At 40.3% G+C, this 21,385-nt stretch overlaps 1 protein-coding gene across 1 annotated transcript in view; it reads right to left on the bottom strand.

Moving 5' to 3' along the window:
• The window catches only part of TBCA (tubulin folding cofactor A), a 30,492-nt gene extending 17,568 nt beyond the window's left edge, over nucleotides 1–12,924 (bottom strand). Inside the window, exon 1 of the mRNA XM_074932805.1 lies at nucleotides 12,775–12,924. Coding sequence (XP_074788906.1) covers nucleotides 12,775–12,827 — 53 coding nt within the window. The 5' untranslated portion in view covers nucleotides 12,828–12,924. The remainder of the gene's footprint in view (nucleotides 1–12,774) is intronic.
• Nucleotides 12,925–21,385: the final 8,461 nt, after the last annotated feature.

The following is a 21,385-nucleotide window of genomic DNA, read 5'->3' as shown; positions in this document are numbered from 1 at the left end:
GCATTAGTAGTCAAACACAATCTTCAAGAATTAATGTTATTAAGAAAAAAATCACATACTTGCAATGCAATTGAAGGAATTTTTATATACTGCATATTCTTGCTGGAGGTTAACGTGTAGTTTGATAAGCTTACATGATTTTCATTTAAAAAATAGACAAAAAAAAAAGTCTCACTCATTCTGACTTGAGTCACCTGAGCAAGGCATCAACTAAACCACTCCAAAGGCTCCCACTACTTCCATCACTATCACCATTTTCAGTAAAAGAAGAAAACGCCCTATTGAATTTTTCCATTTTCAAAATGTACATATACACACCAGCAAGGGCAATGTCCAACATAGGTGCATTCTATTTTGAACTTTGTGTTGAAAGGGGCAATGTATTTCCCAAATTCTGAAAAGACTGCTTTAGGTATTTATTTGGACTCTATGTGTTTATTAATTAAACAGAACTAGATATATTAATGTGAATCCTCAGAGATGCTCTGAGACAGTTCAAGTATTCTACCATTTTCATGTGCTGATAGTTTATACTGGTGTCATTCTTTAGAAATTGTATTTGCCAGGCAAGCACACCGCCCATTCACTCCAACAAATTTGGCCAGTGTGTTTCCCAAGAATCTCCTGCTTCCTGACATACAGAGTTAACAACTGTCAAAATTCATGGACATCCACAGGAATGTCTTAACCATCTATGTGCATTATGATGTTGTGCACATTTTTGTGCCAAAAATATTGTACAAAAGTATTATCTGGAAGATTTGAAGGTCTTCTTATGATCAAACCAGATGTCACAGCCCAATAAAACAAAGGCTTTATTTGTTACCATCCACAAGTTCCTAAGTGGGCCAAGAGTCTTCCTCTAAATTACATGTGAAAACTGATGCCCATAGTTTTATAACATAAAATGTACCTGTAAGGTTGATCTGTTCTGAAAGCAGTAAGTACTTTCTTACACCACCTACAAGATGTGGAAAAGTCTTTGAGATGCTGACAGATACCAAGTCCAGTTTTGCTCAAGAAGTCTACAAAAGATCTAAACATTCAAAGTCAACATGCATCTGTTCTTTTAATTCTCTACATGCATTCAGTATGCTGAAGTTTTTTCTTCACACTTCAATCTTTATCCTAGAGTTTCAAGATAAGGCCTCAAATTTTAAGATAGCAATAATTTTTGTAAAAATTAACAAAATTGCTATGAAGAGTAAGTGATTTAAAAATTAGAACAAAGAGACAACCACAAGCTAAAATAATGGTATAATATATTTTGCAGTTGAGTCAGATGTAAAAAAAAATGCAAAATCTGTAAGGAAGTTTCATCTTTTAATATATTCTGTTACAGTTTCCATGTCCTATTCTTCTTTCTAGCAAGCATTACAGTTCCATGGACTATCAGGAAGGATGTGAAACTTGAGATTCACAGCACCTGGTACATAATTAAGGTACCAAGTAGTGACTGAAATTTTTCTTCCCTTTTCCCCCTTTTTAAAAATAAATCTACGGACCAAAAAGTCTCAAGTCCTTCCTCTCCTTGGACATTCAAAGTTAAATAAGTAAAAACGGAAACAACTGCATACAACTAATACTAGCTCATTCTCATACTTTTAAGTCTCCATTTATAATAGCTCTTTTCAGCCTTCAGAATCATAGAACGGCTTGGGTTGGATGGGACCTTAAAGATCACCTAGTTCCAACCTGCCTGCCATGAGTATGGACACCTTCGACTAGATGGTCCGTGGAAGTGAAGTCTCCCACGTATCTGGTTTAAATCTACTGACAAGCAGCTTGTTTACCTTAGTTATTTTTCACGGATCCTGAAGCAGAAGTCTACACCCCTAGAAACATGGAAAGAATAACTCAAACAAAATAATAATATTTTACCAGCGTCACCCAGTCTTTCAAAATGAAAAAGTAGAAACATAAAATCCAAATATTCTGGACCTTGTCTCCAGTGCCAGCCAGTAGTTAGCTACTAGGTAAAGAGTATAAAGAAACAAATCAAGCCTTAAGTGACATTTCCTGTGGTATACCTGCCTCTGAAATCAAGATAAGGACTTTTTAACACTGAAGAACAAAACTAAACCATTAATGTTTAATAGACAATAGGTCAGTCCCTAGCTGTGGCTGCTGCCCTTTTAAAATCCTTTACACATTTCACTTTTACATCACTTGATTTCACAAATGGCGTGTTCTGTGTAAAAACCACAGTTGTATTACTTTAAAGCTGCAGACTAAACCCAGCAGAGTTCAAATGGCTTGAGAGAATCTTAAGGTAGAAGAAGAAAAAAAAAAGTAGTTTAACTTCCTTTTCCCTACCATTATGAATTAATTCCTCATTTATCTTCTACTCATTTTCTCTCACCCACTTCATCTCCCCAAGCTGAAAAGCAAAGTAACACAAGGTGGTTCAAGACAGTCAAAAAGCTGACCACTGCTGAACAGAGGACTTCCCTCCTACCACCACAACAGCTATGTCTCTGTCAGCACTAATGCTCAAATGATCTCTCCATGAGCCAATTCAGTTCACCAAAACGGCAGGAATTTAACACAGTAAGAAAAAAAAAATCTGATGATTTTTCTTCTGGGTTAAGAAATTGAGCAAACTCAGCAAAAGGTTTGACTGGCATCAGAGACCAGATAACAAAAGAGAGGGAGAGAGAAATAAGACCTCCAAATTTATGATGATATTGCTTTCTCAAGGGCCTTCACTCTAACTCTGCTTAGGCCACAGAGCTGCAAGTAGCTTAGGTTGTTCTAACTTCTGGCTGCTAGTGAAAGAGCCCCAAATTCCCCTCCTTTCTCACTCCCCAAAGGTACGTATGTTCCCACCCTGGTCCTTGTAAGTCAACACTAGCATCTTCTCCTGTAGTTTCACCATTAGCAGTAGCAAGCTAATCTACCTCTCCAATCATAAGAAGGGCACACAGTTTATCTGAAGGCTGACAGATGAAAAAAGTATGCATAACATGCGTTTTCCAAATGCATAATGAAATTAAGATCCTCTGTACAAGGTAGACAAAGATCCCACCTTCCTGAACCACAGTCACAGGCAGGAAGTACAGCTGGATGCCTAGAATAAAAATGGTAAAATAGTACAAGGACAGAGCAACTACATACAACTACTCTTTATATGTTTCCCCCAAACTCCAGCAACTGCCAACAAATCAGGTTCTACATGAGCTAGAATGACAACCATATTCTTAAGTCACCAAACAGACTGCTCTCTGGCATTAGAAAAATCAACACAAGAAACACTTCCTTCACTGGACTGAGCAAGTTCAATGGAGCTCTGAAGAAGATGAGAGGGAATTTCTCAAGTTTGCTATTGAATAGCTTCACTATTGAAAGGACATGCACCTCTTTTCTGGTTTCAGATGGGATTTTTATTCTTAGTAGCTAGAGCAGTGCTGTGTTTTGGATTCAGTATGGGATTTGATATAAGAATGCTGATAATACACGTTTTCAGTTGTTGTTATGAAATCAAGGACTTTCTAACTCCCCATGTCCTGCTAGTGTACAGGTGTACAAGAAGCTGGGAGGGACCAAAGCCAGAGCACTGGATCCAAGCTAGCCAGTGGAATATTCCGTGTCATGTGTCTTGTCTAGTATATAGAGGAGGGTTGGTCAGAAAGAAGGGGGGGGTCTTTCTCTTGCTTCCAACATTGTGGTTTCAGGATCTTGGCTTCTCCAGGATCACTAACCAGGAATAGGCTGGGTATCGGTCAGTGAGTACTGAGAAACTGCATTGTGCATTACCCATTTGTACTTTCTATTATTGTTTTATTTTATTTCAATTATTAAACTGTTTTTATCTCAATCTATGAATCTCCCTACCTATACCCCCAAAATTCTCCCCCTCAACCCGCAGGTAAGAGCGAGCGGCTGCATGGTGTTTGGCTGCTGGCTGGGTTAAAACCATGCCAATCTCTTCAAAACTAATGTTACTATTAACCATGGTATATGCTAGTATGCCATGGATTCAACCTAAGCACACAGAAAAACCAAAGCTGATAGCATGTATTGACTAGATAATGAAATACCTATGCTGACTTAGTTCAAATCTGAAAATCCATAATAGTGTAACTGTACAGGGTACAGCTTTTTTTTGTTATAGTATAATAAATTCCACGTATCAACGCTATGCACAATTATAGCACAAGCAATTCAACAACTGCAGTAACATTGGCACTGTGATAAACACTACCTGCAGAGCTTAAAGTGTCAGGTCCCAAATATGCAAATTACTTACATGCATTCTCAAGTTCACTAAGGCTGCACAAGCACACGTGCATTACAGACTAGGGCCTAAGAGGAAAAGTCAAGGAAGGAAGATGAAGGGAGAAAAGAAATACAATATTTGACAAAGTTATCACATACTGTCATGTTTTCTTAGCCATAAATGACTACTTTCTGATTTGGACAGGATCTTTCAAGTTTATGCATTCATTTTCTTGATAGGGACAAAATTATCACAAAAAATAAAACTTCTCTTTTAAGAGTTAAGATGTAACCATACACAAGCATATGCATAATCCTGCATCTACAGCTTATATAACTGAGAAACCATGACATTTCAGGTTAACTTTGCAAACTGGCTTTTGTCAGGGATTACTACCACGAAGACTATGAAAATCAGCTACAAGCTTTTTTTGAAGTCAGAAAAATTATTTCAAGCTAAAAAGTACTCTGTTTAATCTTTGTTAATAGGTATTTATCTGAATCTCCAGGGCTTCACATTCTGTCCTTACTTCTCAACACTGATATTTCCCTGATCTTGCAATACATTCCTACAGATTTTTTTAAACCCTTGCCATAGTAACAACTCCAGTTTCCCTTCTTTCTTGCTGAGAAAGTCTGGCTGGCTAGGTCATCCCTGAATGCCAGCAGCCAGTGGGAACACAGACGGGGGCAGAGGAACGGAAGAATCCAATAGATGCAACCAGGATGAAAGCTTTTAAATTATGGGCTACTCAAAAAGCAGAAGATGCTGGCTGGGAATAAAGATTTTGCTGAGGTACTGCAAGAAGCAACTTGGATGGCTGGGGCCAATGAAGAGAAGGGTTACTCCATCAAGAGAGCTGAAAGAGCATTTCTGATATGCTGAAGACTGGGGTGGAGAAAAGTGAGGGTCTGGAGTGGCAAAAATTCTAGGAGACAATGGCATGGAATAGAATGGGGCAGAAGTTGAAATCTGTAAATGCTAAGAACTCCACTTCTAGAGAAGGAAGAAATAGGGCCTCTGTTGTGGCAACAGTTAGGGTTACCACAGATCTCCATTTCATTTTCACTTCTATAACCCAGCCATCACCTTCAGTCAAGACCTGTTTTGGAGAAAAAGCATAGAATCTACTTCCTCAGCTCCCTGCCACCCCTTGGGGATAACCAACTGCGCTGGTTTTGATCAGGATAGAGTTAATTTTCTTTACAGTAGCTGGTATGGGGCTATGTTTTGCATTTGTGCTGGAAACTTTGTAACATGGGGATGTTTTCATTATTGCTGAGCAGCTTTACACAGAGTCAAGGCCCTTTCTGCCTCTCACTCCAACCCACCAGCGAGTAGGCTGGGGGTACACAAGAAGCTGCGGGGGGGGGGACACAGCCAGGACTGCTGATCCCCAACAGGAATATTGCATACCAGACGATATCTTGCTCAGCATATAAAGCTGGAGTAAGATGGAGGAAGGGGGTGATGTTTGGAGCGATGGCATTTGTTTTCCCAAGTCAACACTATATGTGATAGAGCTCCGCTTTCCTGGAGATGGCTGAACACCTGCCTACCAATGGGAAGCAGTGAATGAATTCCTTGTTTTGCTTTACCCGTTAAACTGTCTTTATTTCAGCCCATGTTTTCCCAGTTCTACTCTTCTGATTCTCTCTCCCATTCCACCAGGGGTGAGTAAAGCAAGCAGCTATGTGCGGTTTAGTTGTCGACTGGGGTTAAATCGTGACACCAACTGGAAGTGTTACAATAATGAGCAAAAATTAATAGAACTACAGTCAGATTATGTGTGTAGGCCATTCACAATGCATCAGGAAAAAGACTTAATAGAGTTTAAAGAAAATATGATGGACTTCCTAATCCTGAATGAGATTTTCACCTATAGGAGATATATAATTTAATACTAAATTCAAAGTCAACCCAGGGTGGATTATGGTTGTTAGGGCAGCTGTAACTGTAACTCATCTTCTGTATACTAAGCACTACCATAAATTTAATTTTTTAGTTTTCCCACAGATCTGCATTCTAATTCAGCACAAAATTATTATCTGTCATTTTTATCTACATAGGTGAATATGTGGCTCCATGCCATGACTAAGAACGCCATGAAAAAAGTATGTACAAACAAAAACAAGACAACAGTACTACACATATGCATAATGACACCAAATTATGGTTGCCAAGCAACTGTAATTACTATATTTCCAAAGTTCTAAAAGACTGCTTAAAGAATAAGGTTGCAAAACCAAAGTTACACACATGTTCTCGCTCAAGTAAAAAATTTCTTCCTCCTTAATACTGCATCACTATTGACATCTATGGTGATAAACTTGGTGTGCAACATAGTTTTACCAATTATAATGATGACATCAGTAGATTACTACGGTCAGCATGGACACGCACAAGACAGTTTTGCCTCAGGGGCCTGAAGATAATTGTAAACATAAAAAAACCTCAAGATGCCAGAATCATGCATTTCACTACAGGTGGTTTGTTTTTTTTTTGAGGAAGGAAAGCAAAGGAGGCAATCTTTTAAAGATCTGGCCATTACTAATTTAAATTTGTGAGATACTTCTAAAAGGAACCAGTGTTTAGGTCTGCTCAAAAGGTAAAAAAAATTAAATTAAAACCATTTTAAAAAAACAAACACACTATGCAATTTTCACAGCAACCACTGCACTCTTCTCCCAGCTTTGTAAGATGTGTATTTGGTATTCCTGAAGTTTAAAAGAAAGCATGCATTGAAAAACACAAGGAAACCGGAACCCCTTCAAGCAAATAGTTTTATTTCTGGAGCCTAGAGTCAACTTGCAATTACCCTTTAACTAATCACCTGGGTTGGTGACTATGTATGCCACAGATGTTAACTCGGACAGCACTATGCCAATGCAGGTATGCTCTCTTCTCAGCCAGTTCATATAAAGCATTTTTTTTTTTTTATGTGGGACAGAGACTAAATTAATAAGCCTAAAAGACTGAAGTGGTCTTCAAATGCAGGGCCAACTCAGGACTTCCTGTATCTGCCCCTGATGCCAGGAGCACTACATCTAAGTAGCTCTGGACCACAAGGACATTTGGCTAGCAATGAACACAAGTTTAAGACTCCAGAACTCAGCTGGTGACAACCCCAGACAACAGATGCACTATGCTCCTGCACTCCAAGAGGGGTTATTTAATTTGGATAGAATCAGGTTGTATCCAACAGTGCATGCAGTATATTCACCCTCCTGAAGCCCTGAGCTCTTGGATTTGCAGAGTACACACATTAAATTGCTTCATCATGCTGACTCAGTATAGCTGAGCCGCTCTACAGATAATTCCTCAATACCTGTATAAGATATCCCAGCCTTTCCCATTCACTGAGCTAACAAGCAGGTGTTGCATACAGTCTTATAATTAATAATGAGAATAAAGGAGACATGAGTTTCTTATCAATATATTGATAAAAAGAATCAGAGCTAGTGCCTATGGTTAATGGGAAACAAGAAAGAAAGCAACTATAATTCATATGGTGGACAGAAGATTGAGAAAATTTGTGATTTACACCATAAATAGCAAATCTCTTGAGTAACCAAGAAAACCAACTTTGTTTTGTGCTTGAATTAGCAACAGAGTCAAAATACAGCAAGAGGAGTATCTGCATTCTCTGCAATACTTCATACTTCCACAAAATATATCCTGAACTCACCAGTAAAATAATTCAATTTAAAATAACTGTTCAAATTTATATTTTAAAATAGACCAACAGTTTTGTGTTACTTGCAGAACTTTCTGTGCTTGAGGGAGGTAGAAACTCACAGTGTAAACTGCTTGGCAATATGATGATATTTTACAATGAGAAAAAACCAGTATCGACACCAGTGCAACAGGCAAAAGAACAGTCTTGGGAAGATTCCATCGTTTTAGAAAGGTGGTTTTAAAAAAGAGCTGCTTCACAAAAATCAATACACTTTCCCCATAGGTTCATGATGTAAAATTCTATAATCAAGGCTTGTAGATTTGTAATTATGGTACGTCAGCCACATTTAAACAAGAGTGTTAAAAGATTGTTAAAGTTAAACTAACACAATTGCAATGTGAATTGTCTTAGTCTCATTTTAATCTACTGGTGTCACTTCCACTTAATCAGATAGAAACCATGAGCAAATGTCAGTGCTATTTTCACATGACCCAACTTACTTTGTTTGCAGTAGTTTTTAAAATCATAGCCAATCTGAAATAAGAATATGATACTTTTAGAAGGTTTTTTTCTAATCAATTCCCTCAGTATCCAGCAGGTTGTCTGATTTACTTGAGAGTAAGATTATTTTGAAGTAATTAAACCAGAAGATACTGCTTATTAGGACATAAGCAACAAATACAGCAAACATTATTGTTCATGCTCATCAAATCTACATTTTTTGAATTACAAACTAATGAAAGTATGCAATCACCAACCGCCTGGCTATCAGATTTGTCAAAAAAAGCAAAAGGTTCTCCCCATTCCTAGTTTAAATTTCTTTCACTGATATATAGCAATGTAATAAACATGAAGGTGAGTACCCATGACCAACAATATAGTCTCTTTAGAGATAAAGAATTTATGATATACAGATAAAAAAATAATCCCGAAGCAGAACAGCGGCTTTGTTCTTAGTTTGAAAAAAAGTGATGAGTTAGGTAACTAGCGAGAGGAAAGAATGTGCTACAGCAGATAATTTTAAAAAGACAAATGAAATGTCAAAAAAGCTCAATACATCCTAATGGTTCTTGACCCTTACCTTTTTTGATATACAATTAATAGCCTGAGCACTGAACATGCTTGAAAATCAGTACTACAGCTAAATTCAATGTGCTTTTCTAAACTGCAAATGCAGAAAAAAAACCTAAGTAAAATTAACTGAAGTGTTAAGTCAGTCACTTTATGGCATGTTTAATAAGCCTCTACGTCAGTCTTTTCACATACTGGGAACAAATACCTATATAGTTGTTCTAGTCCAAAATAAGAGGACGTTAATGTTCCTAAATTGACTCAAGCTACATGCCCAGTGTAGTAGAGCACACATTAGCTATGTATGGGTGGAGAGGGAGTGGGACAGAGTCATACTTCTTTTATCTGTGTGCAACCGTCACAGAAGTGGAAGCTGCTGCTGTATCATCTCCCCTGCAGGGAATGTAAGATAACATTCCTCTTTTGTGCACCCACCCCCCCTTTTTTTTTTTTAAGTTACCTTCATTCAAAGCATGCCAGAGTAACTGTAGATGTGCATATTGTTACCACACAACGAACACAAGCGAAGTTTACTTGCTTATTCACACAATCATTCTCCAGAAGCAAACCTGAATCCTGTTGACTGCATTTGTATCACCTCCCCAAATGTTTCATCCCTTGCTTTGTACTAGCCCTGAAACATGTACAGTCGTGTAGTCAGCTGGTCCAGGAAGGCCCCATCCTTCAAAATAACTTTTTTTTCTTTTCAGTCCTGGTTATTTTTCAGTGGATCAGCTCCCTGAAATATAGATAGGTGGCCACACAAGTCCTTCCGCAGGGCACAAAGAAGGAGGTTATAACACAGTCCCTAAGATTTAAATTAGCTTAAACCATTATGGACCAAGTCTTCTTCTGTCACAATTGGATATTGTTTCAGCTCAGAGGAATGCCCCCCCATACAGTACCTCTGAAACATACTGTAACCCACTAAGCATTGTTTTTAAGACACCACAGAATTTGTATTATGCTCACAAAATAACTCTCAGAAATAGACTTTGCCTGGACTTGTCTTGGCTAGCCTAGAGCTTTTTTTTACTTGTTTAACCACTATTATGACTAGGTTACAATTACCTGCTTTGTTTTTAATTTTTACTCAGCTTTGTACAATCGTGGGGTATAATGCTATTGTCCTGATTTTTGTTACTAACAAAAATGAACTATTTCTGACTTAGAATAAAAAAAGCAGCATAAAATACCAAATCTGATGAGAGCAGGAACATGGGATGATAGCAGAGCCCTTGAAAACACAGGCACAGAAAGATGCTGAAATGCCCCGGTGCTATAAACCACTCACCAATAGTTAAATATCGGTCAAAGAAATGAAACCCTGAAAGATGTCTAAAACCAATTTTAGGATAACAAAGAAAAACTGTTCAACATATGTGAAACACACCTTATGCAGTAAATTCAGATAAAATGTGAAGTGCAAAACAATGAAGAAAAACTATGATGTGAATTTTAATATGCATTTCTAAATGCAGACTCTGAGAAGTACAAAACAACCAACATCACACTTCTCTCAACAAAGGATGTGAGATGCTGACGACTTGCTTGAATTTGTCCCCTCCCCCCCACTGAAGCACTGGCCATAGGACCCAGAGGGACAGCAAAAAGGTGAATATAACATCGGGGAAAGGGTAGTATTAAAAACAAAACAGAAAAATTAGAAACTGCATATGCTAATTTTGACTGTCTATAATTTGAACTGTGTTAGTATTACTGTACCTGAACTAAGATTCAGTGGGAATTTAAGTAACCTACTCTGTAACTTGGAAGCAACAAGCTTTGTAATAAAATCAAAATCAGAATCCATGGATTTCCATAAATCCAGTGAAGAAACATGAGTGTCACACTATGTAGTAAAGCAATTGCTCACAGGACAACAAACTACTAAATTTAAATCTGCTCTCAGCTCTCTGATTCAATTAAACTGCAGACAATGGAGAAAAAGAACACGCAAGCTGAACTCCAAGCTAGACAAGCTGAACTCCAAGCTAGACAAGCTGAACTCCAAGCTAGACGCACTAGGGACAGTGGCATATAGACACTGAGCTAGCTCCACATCTGCATAACCATGGTGGCATCATTAGGCCAATACAATGTCCGAGAAGACACAGCCATCATAGTACAGCATTCACCGTGTGAACATGCAGGCCTACACCAGCTCCACTGGGGTCTCCACAGTTACTTGTTGCCTAGTAAAGACCTTCCCCTCACTGTTCCTCAATCTATGAACACGAGGAAAAATCCTGTTCAGGTAACTTTTGTGATGATTTATCAAGCAATAGTTACCTGTAATGCTATTCAGTACTATCACAGAGTTCTCTCAGTAAAACTATCAAACAGCAGCGATAGCCAGTATTAAAACCTCTACAAATTACATATTCTACAAAAGTAAAACTGTGTCTTATTAGATACGACAGCTTTCCAAAAATCTCTAGACAAATAAGTTATATGTTTAACTAACAAAAATAATACATAGTCTGTAAAAACATTCACCTCAGTAATTCTAGCCTTCCCACACCTCAGAATACTTTGTCTATCAAAACTGGCACAGAACACCATCTACTTAAAAACACACAGAGGGCAATGTTACTGTCCAGCTAAGCCAGTAATCATAATACAGGTTATGAAAGGGACCCAAAGCAAAAGGCAGTCACCAAGCCACTCAATGAGACTGCACTAAAGCTTTCTAGCTTAAAAATAACACACCAGTTCATGATTTGCCCATCCTGCATAGTGACAGGAAACACAACCTTACAATTATATAATCAATTTCTTGCTTGCAGCAGTGCTTGAGAACTGATGCCCATCTGAAGCCTAGGAACTCAAAAGTGCCTTTACCTAGCATAAACAGAGTAACAAAATCTGTACCCATTTTACTTTTCTAGTCTTCAAGTCCAACCTTTCAAACCTAAACAGGTAATAGAAAGTGTGACCATCTTACTGTTAGCCTTTTACTAACCGAAATTAGGTAAATCATAATACAAAGCTGACTGTATGAAACCGGACTATTTAACATTCTAATCTGGCACACATTCTACTAATTCCTGTCTCTGCCTGAACCAGCCCAGTCTTTGTAGGGTGTAGCCTTCCTTCATAAACCCCCTTGTGACCACAAACTTAACACCAAGGCCATGTGTTTGCAGTCATAGTAAGAGGGATTCTGATAGATAAGCTGCATTTTTTCTTAAAAACTAAGACTGCGTTCAAACTAGGCAAAATCAAGACTCGGGTGATGAATTCACCATGGGTTTTGCAGTAATAACGGAAATAACCCATTCAACAGTTGTTTCGGTACAACAGGTAAGACTTCATGCCTCGGTAAAGTATCCGGCGAGCCTGCACTGCATGCTGACGGGGCAACGTGGCTCCTCTTGCCTCTCAAAAATCGCTAACGACACAGAACAAAATCCCCGCTTAACTGTCGTCTTGGGAAGGAAATGCCTGTTCCTGATGACGGTGCGCGAGGGACAGAAGCCAGCAGCCACGGTAGAACTTGGGCCAGGACCACCCGCCGGCCCCACCCAGGGCAGCAACACCGCCGCCTCCTCCCCAGCCCCGCAGCAGGCACGGCCGGCAACGCACGAAGCCCCGCTGGCAGCTCCTCCGCCCGGCCCGGCCGAGGCCGCGGCAAGGCCGCCTCTCCGCTCAGGACGCAGAGCTCGCAGCAGAGCAGGGCCGAGCCCGCTCTCCACTCCCCCCTCGGGACCGCCCTCGGCCTCCCCTAACGGCTCCCAGCGGCCAAGGCGCCCGCACGGCGGGGCGGGGGCCGGACGCTCGCCCCCATCCCGAGCGCACTCACCGCCTCACTACGCCGGCCTTGATCTTAATCTGCCTCAGGCGCTGGTCGGCCATGGCGGGCAGCGGCGCGGGCCCGGCGCCACCAGCGCAGGTGCGGAGTGCTCAGAGGGGACGGCGCGCGCATGCGCCGAGCCGCCAGAGTGGGCGGCACCACCGGGCGTGGGGTGGGGCCTCCCGCTCCCCCCACCGCGGCCCGGTGGCGGCGTCCGGCCTGCGGAGTGGCGGCGGCGTCCCTGCAGCGGCTGGCGGGGCCGGGCCGGGCCGGGCGCGGAGCGGCCCCCGCAGGGCTGTGGCACCCCTCGAGCCTACTTCACCGTTTGTTCACAAGCGCACACGTAGACAAAGTGCGAATCCACCCCCAGATGCGACAACAGGAGTTGTTCTGAGGTCGCGTGACTGGTACCGAGGTGGTGTCGGGGGGTGGGGTGTGACTGGTACCCCCCGCTCCCGACCCCGGTAACGTCAGCACAGCGGGGACCCCGGCGGCCGGGTACGCCTCTGCCGCCGCTTGCTTCCTCCGAGGACTGAGCAGTGACTCATTATATATGGTTTTCGAGTCTAGATTATGATTGTTATATTGATAACACCAAACCAAGATCGAACCCGATCTGCAGAGGGTCCAGGTGGTTAGAAACCATGAGTTGTGTTATAAAATTCTGTATTACGCTACTTACAAATCATACTACACTGATTCCACTTGTAGATATCCTGTGCCGTTCTAACCATAAATTCTGTGGTATACAAACCATAAAATTCTGTTAAGAAAATTAAGCTTTAATTTTAAGTACAACTTAGTGCTGTCATCATTCTGCCAAGGATCTCAAAAAGAACCTGTCTGTCACCAGTGTCAGGTGACTGACAGAAACAAATAAAGAGGCAACATTAGCACTGGCAGCTCAGTCCTAGAGTTAAAACCAACCAACAGATCAAGGGTTGTTTTCCTTCATGATTATACTTAATTGAGGCTAACCACTTAGGGGGTTAAATTCTTGTGAAAAAAACCCATTGGGTGTGTGTTTGAAAGAACTTCCCCTGAATGAGCATTTAAATCACAGAATCATCTAAGTTAGAAAGGACCTTGAAGATCATCCAGTCCAACCCTTAACCTAACACTGACAGTTCTCAACTACACCATATCCCTCAGTCCTATGTTGACCCAACTCTTAAACACCTCCAGGGATGGGGACTCCACCACCTCCCTGGGCAGCCCATTCCAACGCCTAACAGCCCCTTCTGGAAAGAAATGCTTCCCGACGTCTAGTCTAAACCTGACCTGGTGCAACTTGAGGTCATTCCCTCTTTTCCTATTGGTTGTTACTTGGTTAAAGAGACTCATCCCCAGCTCTCTGCACCCTCCTTTCAGGGAGCTGTAGAGGGCGATGAGGTCTCCCCTCAGCCTCCTCTTCTCCAGACTAAACACCCCCAGTTCCCTCAGCCGCTCCTCGTATGACCTGTGCTCCAGACCCTGCACCAGCTTCGTTGCCCTTCTCTGGACACGCTCGAGTCATTCAATGTCCTTTTTGCAGTGAGGGGCCCAAAACTGAACACAGGAATCGAGGGGCGGCCTCACCAGTGCCGAGTACAGGGGTCAGATCCCTTCCCTGTCCCTGCTGGCCACGCTATTGCTGACACAGGCCAGGATGCCATTGGCCTTCTTGGCCCCTGGGCACACTGCTGGCTTCTGTTCAGCTGGCTGTCAATCAACACCCCCAGGTCCCTCAGTAAGAAAAAAAATTACTTCAAGGAGTAAGTAAGAAAATTAAATATAGTTTCAGTGTAGTATATTTCGGGAAGGTCTGCAGAGGACTTTTTTTCATGACATCCTTTCATTCTATGTTAATCAATTGCCCTGACTCTTGACAGTGCCAGTGACCAATATCTCTTGAGAAAAGATGGCTGTGAGGGAGGATGTCATGTTGGATTTTGTGACATGCCAGCTACAGGTCATTAGCCAGCAGCCGTGGGAGTGCAGCTGGCACCATTGGGCCCCATTCAGACATGGCAGAGGGAGGGCCAAGATCACTCAGGTGCATGGAGTTGTGTTTTACCTGCAGAGGAGGGCGAACGTGACCCCTGTTAGAGAGCCCAGCAAGCCTTCCTGAGGAACTGTGAGCTGGGCCAGTGGAAACACAGCCTTGGTTCAAGCAGGTTGTCTCTGCAGCAAGACTTAGGTCTCAAAATCAGCAGCCTGCATAACCCCATGAGCTACTGTGATCTGGAGACAAGTTCACAGATGTTTTGTGTATCTGATATGCACACCTACCATCTCCTGTGCAGGAGAAGGAGGGAGAACAGCATTCTGGCAGGCACAAGGGAAAATGAAGGCCTTTACTTCGACAAAAACTCAAATCTTTTTAATCTGGTTTTAGAAAACTGTATCAAGTCATGCTGGGGCTGAAGGTAGTCTCTAAACAATTCCAAGGCAGTGCAATTACCCTGCATATGCTTTGAAAATACAGACCGCTGCAAGGAAAGCTGCATTACCACCATGCATCTACACATCAATTATTTTTTTAAAAATAGTCTTCGATGTCATTTCTATATTTGACATAGTTGTTCCATAACTGAGAAGGCCAACAGCAAATGACAGTATGAAAATAAAAATTGCCTAAAGTAGCAATATTAAGAAAAGTAACTCACATGTTTCCAAGTGCTACCGATGTTTTATTTCTAGCCCTGAAGCATTACCTCCCATCACTGACAGTGTTTAGTCTCATTTACTGAATTTTAGAAGGAGAATGCAATTGTTTTCCTACAGCTAATTTGGGTAGCTAAACAGATTACAATTTACCAAATCTGAATTCATATTTAAGCATATATGCTGATAACTTGAAAAAAGTTTTACTGGTGGATGCTGAAGTATATTGTAAAAACATGATCTACTTTATTATCAATACATTGTATTAGTACCTGAAAATTATAAATAAACAGTTTTAAAACTAGTAATTTTGTTTTTAAGGGTCTGGATATCTGGATATTCAGGAAGGTATGTATAATGAATGCTTTTCAGGACAGACACTCCTTTTTTAATTAAAGGGTTTGTGTTTTTTTTTTTCCAGGACTCCTTTGAAACAATTTCTAGCCTCGTCAGTTGGAGATACATTTCCATGTGCATTAGTGACATCACACCAGAGTTGAATATACTCTGTTATGAAAGCCGTGAATCCTATTGTGCCTTTTGGGTGGTACAGAAGCTGTTGATTCTTCAATGAATTTTGGCAGCATTCTGCTTGTGCTGCATCTGGCTGAAGGCTTTTCGTAAGATCTACTAGCTCTAAGTCGTGATATGCACGCTGTTGCATAAAGGCAGGTGCCTAACATAATTCACTGATGCTCTAGCTATGCTGACATATGGAGCAAGTCATACTGTACATGGGACCCTTACACGTATCTTTACATATTCTTCTGTATTGCTCCTTCCCATCATCTCACACATAAAGCTGCAGCTGCTGTGAATACAACTTCCTCTCCTCTGACCATTGTTATCTGGTCATCTCAGCTTTCATTTGGCTCCACATAAGGAATATTTCCAAGGCAGTTTGCTACATGTTTTGGACAAATTACTCGAGTGGGTGTAATTGTCACTGCCAATATACTATGCCTTCTGGCTAAAAAATCCAGCTAAGTATTGTTTATTTCTTCTGGATAAGAGCACATGTAGTGATTACTGGTCATTCCCATTTCACTTAAGGACTGGAAGCAGCTCATCAGCCTGATGAGCTCAGATCTCTGGACACATAAACAACTACGTAATAGATGTTTAATCTGAAATGATCACAGTGTACCCAATTCACATGCAAGGGAACACACCAGGCTGCAAAGCACTTCCTACAGCTCATAACATTCTCTGTGAAAGACCAGCTTAAGAACTTAATGCCGCATATATGCTTTGTCACAAGAACAGGCTCAAAAGCATTGTGTCTTGCCACAAGTCCCTCTGATATTAGTAATTCTGAATTGTCTCTCAAATAAAGATTACCCTTAAGAAACACACAATTTCTAAGATGTGCAAATAGTAAGTCTCAGTATTCCTGTATTGTCATCATATCCCCTCCTCCCTTTTAAATTTGTTCCCTCGGCTTTAGTAAGGGACTTTCTGAAATGACAGGACTGTTGCAGTGGAGCTCTTTTGAATTATACCACTAGTTCATTTAGGCTATAGAGCCAATGTGTCAGCTGATATAGTTCAAATTAGGGGTATTATGCCACTTCCACCTATGCTGCTGAGGTCAGAGCATGTCTTGTAGAAGGAGGTGCAGTCATCTCTAAAATCTGCTAAACCCCAGTGGCAGTTTCCATCATCTTGTCCATTACCAGTTGATTTAGACAGCTTGAAAAAAACATGGTCATGGCGTTGCCAAATATACATTTGCTTCAGCTGAGGACTGAGACCATTACATTAATAAGTAAATGCTCAGTAAGCTTTTATACTGTTTTGTTTATCCATCAAAACCGTCTGTGCAGTTTTAATATAATTTGCTTTTTATTTATGATAAAACAAAATGTGGAAATTATTTAGTTTTCAAATTTTATCTGCTTTGTAGGAAAAGCAAATTTCATTCAGCCTCCCTAAAGGGCACTACATAAATAAGACTAGATTTTGAATAAAAGTCAGTAGTGTTTTCTCTTTTTTTTTTTAATATATTCAGTAGATAAAATTAACCTCTGTACAGCTGGCCAATACCAAGCTAGGCACCATTTAAGTGTACAAGAATTAATTTCCCTAGTTGTGAGTATACCACGTAGTAACAGTATTCCTTGTAGTGTAGACCTCTTGACCCACTTTTTTATGAGGTGATCAACACCTGTCAAAATTATCCTCCACAAGTATGCTCCCCAAAATGCTTAGAGAGTTTCTCAACATCATAAACACAGGCAAGTAGTACAGGCCATAGGATGGGACAAGGATAAGATGGGTTGCTGCTGCAGAGTTTGTGAGATACCTACTCAGTATGATGTATCAAGCGGGAGCTGTGTTTTGTTACAGTGGGAGCTTGATTACATTGGTAAGTTAGGTAAAGGAGGAAGGAGACACCAGGCAGAAGCTGTAGAGAGCTGGGGGCAAAGTCTGTTCCCGTTTCTGTCTTTGTACCTTCTCCAAACACCACCAGAACAGAATATGATTTCACCTATACTTCTATGTAAAGAAAGTAGCCCACTAGGATATGGTGGTATAAAACCAGGAGACCTACTCATCTTAAAAAAAAGTTATAGTGACAGTACAATTTACCCTGGGCAGAGAACACAGCAATGTGATCCCTCAAATATTACACTACTGGGGAGCACAGGGTACAAAACAGCCCTCTCGTGCAGTTTCGAGGGTTAAACTGTGCCTATAATAAATGCTAAGCTACAATTCAAACCTTTTTAGCTAACTCAAGGCTTTTTTAAAAGCAGTTTTTCCTAGCTCAGACCAACCATTAGGTGAAGAGCTGGAAGTAGTGAGAGGAAAAGGGATTTATGTGCGTGCATCAAAAGGAGAATATATCCCTTTGCGAATGATTTCCATGGGTGCCCTACCTACAAATGAAGAGATATGTGATATAACAATTCATTGTTCTGACACACATTACAATCATGATGTGCAGTTTTTAATGCATCGTGTTACATTAAGCTTAGCTCATGGTCTAACACCATGTAACATAAATTTCTGTGGAGGGAGTAACATAACATGATACTGTCTTTTAAAAGACACACACGATTTTTTCAGATCACCTACTTTTTATCCATGAATGCCCAATCCAAAAATCAAGGTGGCAGACAAAAGTGGAGTGAATGAGTATCCACAAACCAGAGTATTTATCTTGTGTAGTTTTGCTCATTGCTACCTGCAGTCAATGACTCCAGTCAATTTTTATGTTGCAATGCATGAGCAAAGTTGATGGACATATTTTTTTGTCACCCCCAGTTAGATTTTATTCAGGGTCAATCAAGGGAGACCTGACAGCCATTAAGACTGTAAAACACATTGAGAATCCTCGCAAGTGTTTATTTCTCAGTTGAGAGAGGGATTTTGATTATGAACCTGTCACTAACCTTATTTTGGTTGGTCTCTTTTTGTCCTATCTTGGGGGAGGATTTTCTGTTTTAATTGATAGTTTATTTTAAAATAAAAGTATCAGTGTAAGTGATTCTCATTGGAATGAAATAAAATTAATTATTGATTTGAGAATGACTGGATATAATAAAATCTGCATTGAAAGCTTAAATTAAAATCTGAAGTTTAAAGAACTCACAGTATAAAGCTGCATGTGATCAATCTCTTTGGAAAAAAAGAGATGTTATATATATTATTATATAAGTGTACATTTGCTTATTTATCTCCTCCCGAGTCATTAGAAGGATTCAGGATTTATAAAGATTTTTTATATAACTTTCTTGAAACTGATCTTCAATGTCTATTTGATTCCTGTTATTAACTTTATTTTTAATTGAATCCTTTCTATGGTACAATACAAAGCAAAACCGTGAAACTCATGGACATCAACTGACATCTGTGTGGGTTTGACTGATCACATGCTTCATTGCAAAGTTTAAATACCAGCAAAGGGAATTCCTCCTTTTTTGGCCACATCTGAAAACTGCAATTCTTACCAGAGACTGAACACTCAGGACAATATTCTCCAATGAAGAAACAATCTTTGCCAGTGCTTAGCAGACAGGAACATGTTGGTAGCACACAAAGGTGGAGGTCTGCAAAGTAGCTGGCACTGAATAAGCAGATCATGCTAATATCCCTTATGCTGCTGTAGGTGATGTTCTGAAAACTTCTCATGAGTCAGTAAAAAAGGAAACTATCTGTAGACTGTAGCATCAAGATGAAGCAGTATTTAGAAAGTCTAAGGGAGATCAAAAATATCTGCTTTTCGTAGGACAGCAATCTTTATTGACAGAGATAAACACTGTCATGATATAGCCTGACACTGTAAAGCGACTGGCACAAAATCACACTACATTGTGATTAACGTTTAGCACTGTACTGTATCAGCTTAGTATACTTTAAATAGTTTGGGAATTGGTGTATTGTAATTGGGTAATTATCATAATGTAAGAGTTTCTGGTGAGTTCTTGCAGGAATCTGTTCACTGGGCCTACGCTATTCAATATATTTATTAATCACCTGAGAGGAAGTATAAGATAATTGCTAGTAGAGCCTGCTGCTGGCACAAATGTTGTTGACATTGTAAGTAATAAGAACAGATTAGTTCTGTAAAGCAATCTGGATTGCTGGGTGAAATAAACTAATTAAACATAGATCATTTCAACACTGGAAAAGTCAGGGTCATACATGTAGGAGCAAAGAATGTAAATCTGTCTTACAGACTGAAAAACTGTGACTTGGAAACCAGTAACCCCAGAAAAGGACTGTTGGGTTGTCACGACTAACCAGTTGACCATGAACCCAGCTATAATGCCACAGCAGACAGAGAGCAGGTATTGTCCAGTAATATACTGACCTGTCAGTATTATGTAGGAGTCTTAATATCTAGAAATACCAAAAGGGTGAGGCTCTGTCTCGAATAACATACCCAGTTCTACACTTCAAAATCAAACAAAACTTGAAAGGATCAGAACAAATCTATGGGAGTGATACGGTACCTGAAAACCATACCCTATGCAGCAAGGCACAAGAAGCTAAGGGTATTCAGTCAGCAAAGAAAAGATGGGGTCAGTCTGTAATCTATGTAGAGAAAAATATCTGATAGCAGCAGGTTCACAACCCAGCAGAAGGAATGAGCAGATGGATACAACAGCAAGCTCAAACTAGACAAAATCAGGATTGAATTAAAGGGCCAAAATTTAAGTACTGAGCTATTAACTACTGGGAAAACTACCAATGGGTAAGGGAGATGCAAGTGTTTTAAGACTGGATATTTTTCTGTAAAATATGCTTTAACTTAAGTGCAAGTTGAGGCTCAGTGTAGTAATTAGCAGGTGAAATCTGTGCAGGGGTTTAGGCCAGACAATTTTAGTAGTGCCCTCCTTCCCTAGAAGTCTGCTTGTCAAAATGCATGCACCTAAACTGAGGAACTGTGCTCTTGTGCTGCAGACTCAGCTGCAGGATCCAAAATCTACTGGAGAACAAATTTAAAACTGAAGTCCTGCACCTAGACTATTAAGTTTTTTTATGGGGAAGAAAGGTGAGACAGAGGTCTGTTTACTTCTGTCTTACACACAGGGACATGGAGGTGCAGGAGATGCTAGAAATAATTATAACAAAATGTTACACTGTAAATGTTATAGCAATACTGATTTTGCTAAAATTAGCCTGATGAAACCAGTCTAATGGGATTTTTGTATTTCTAGTCTTCAGTGAGAAATGAAAGCTTTTCTATTTTCAGAAAGGTAATTGTAGGAATTAAGAATTGGTGGTTAGCAAAATGTAAACTGACATTGAGGTTAGAAGACTGTGGATACGTAACACTATGTTGTTGAAAAACTGCAGTAAAAAACACCACCTGCAGAGTGTGGTGAGCGTGTAAGCAGTAAACAGGCAAAACCTGAAAGTCAGTAGGATGTAAAAGTAAAAACGAACTTATGTAAACAGGTGTTAATAAATTGGGATCTTGCACACAGTGCGGCAGTGTTTGCTCTCGGCAGTGCTCCCCCTT

This window comes from Athene noctua, chromosome Z, assembly GCF_965140245.1.
Source record: "Athene noctua chromosome Z, bAthNoc1.hap1.1, whole genome shotgun sequence".
NCBI classification, from domain to species: Eukaryota; Metazoa; Chordata; class Aves; order Strigiformes; family Strigidae; genus Athene; species Athene noctua.
Note: the sequence above shows the minus strand (reverse complement) of the source record. Positions and strands in the feature narration are given on the sequence as shown.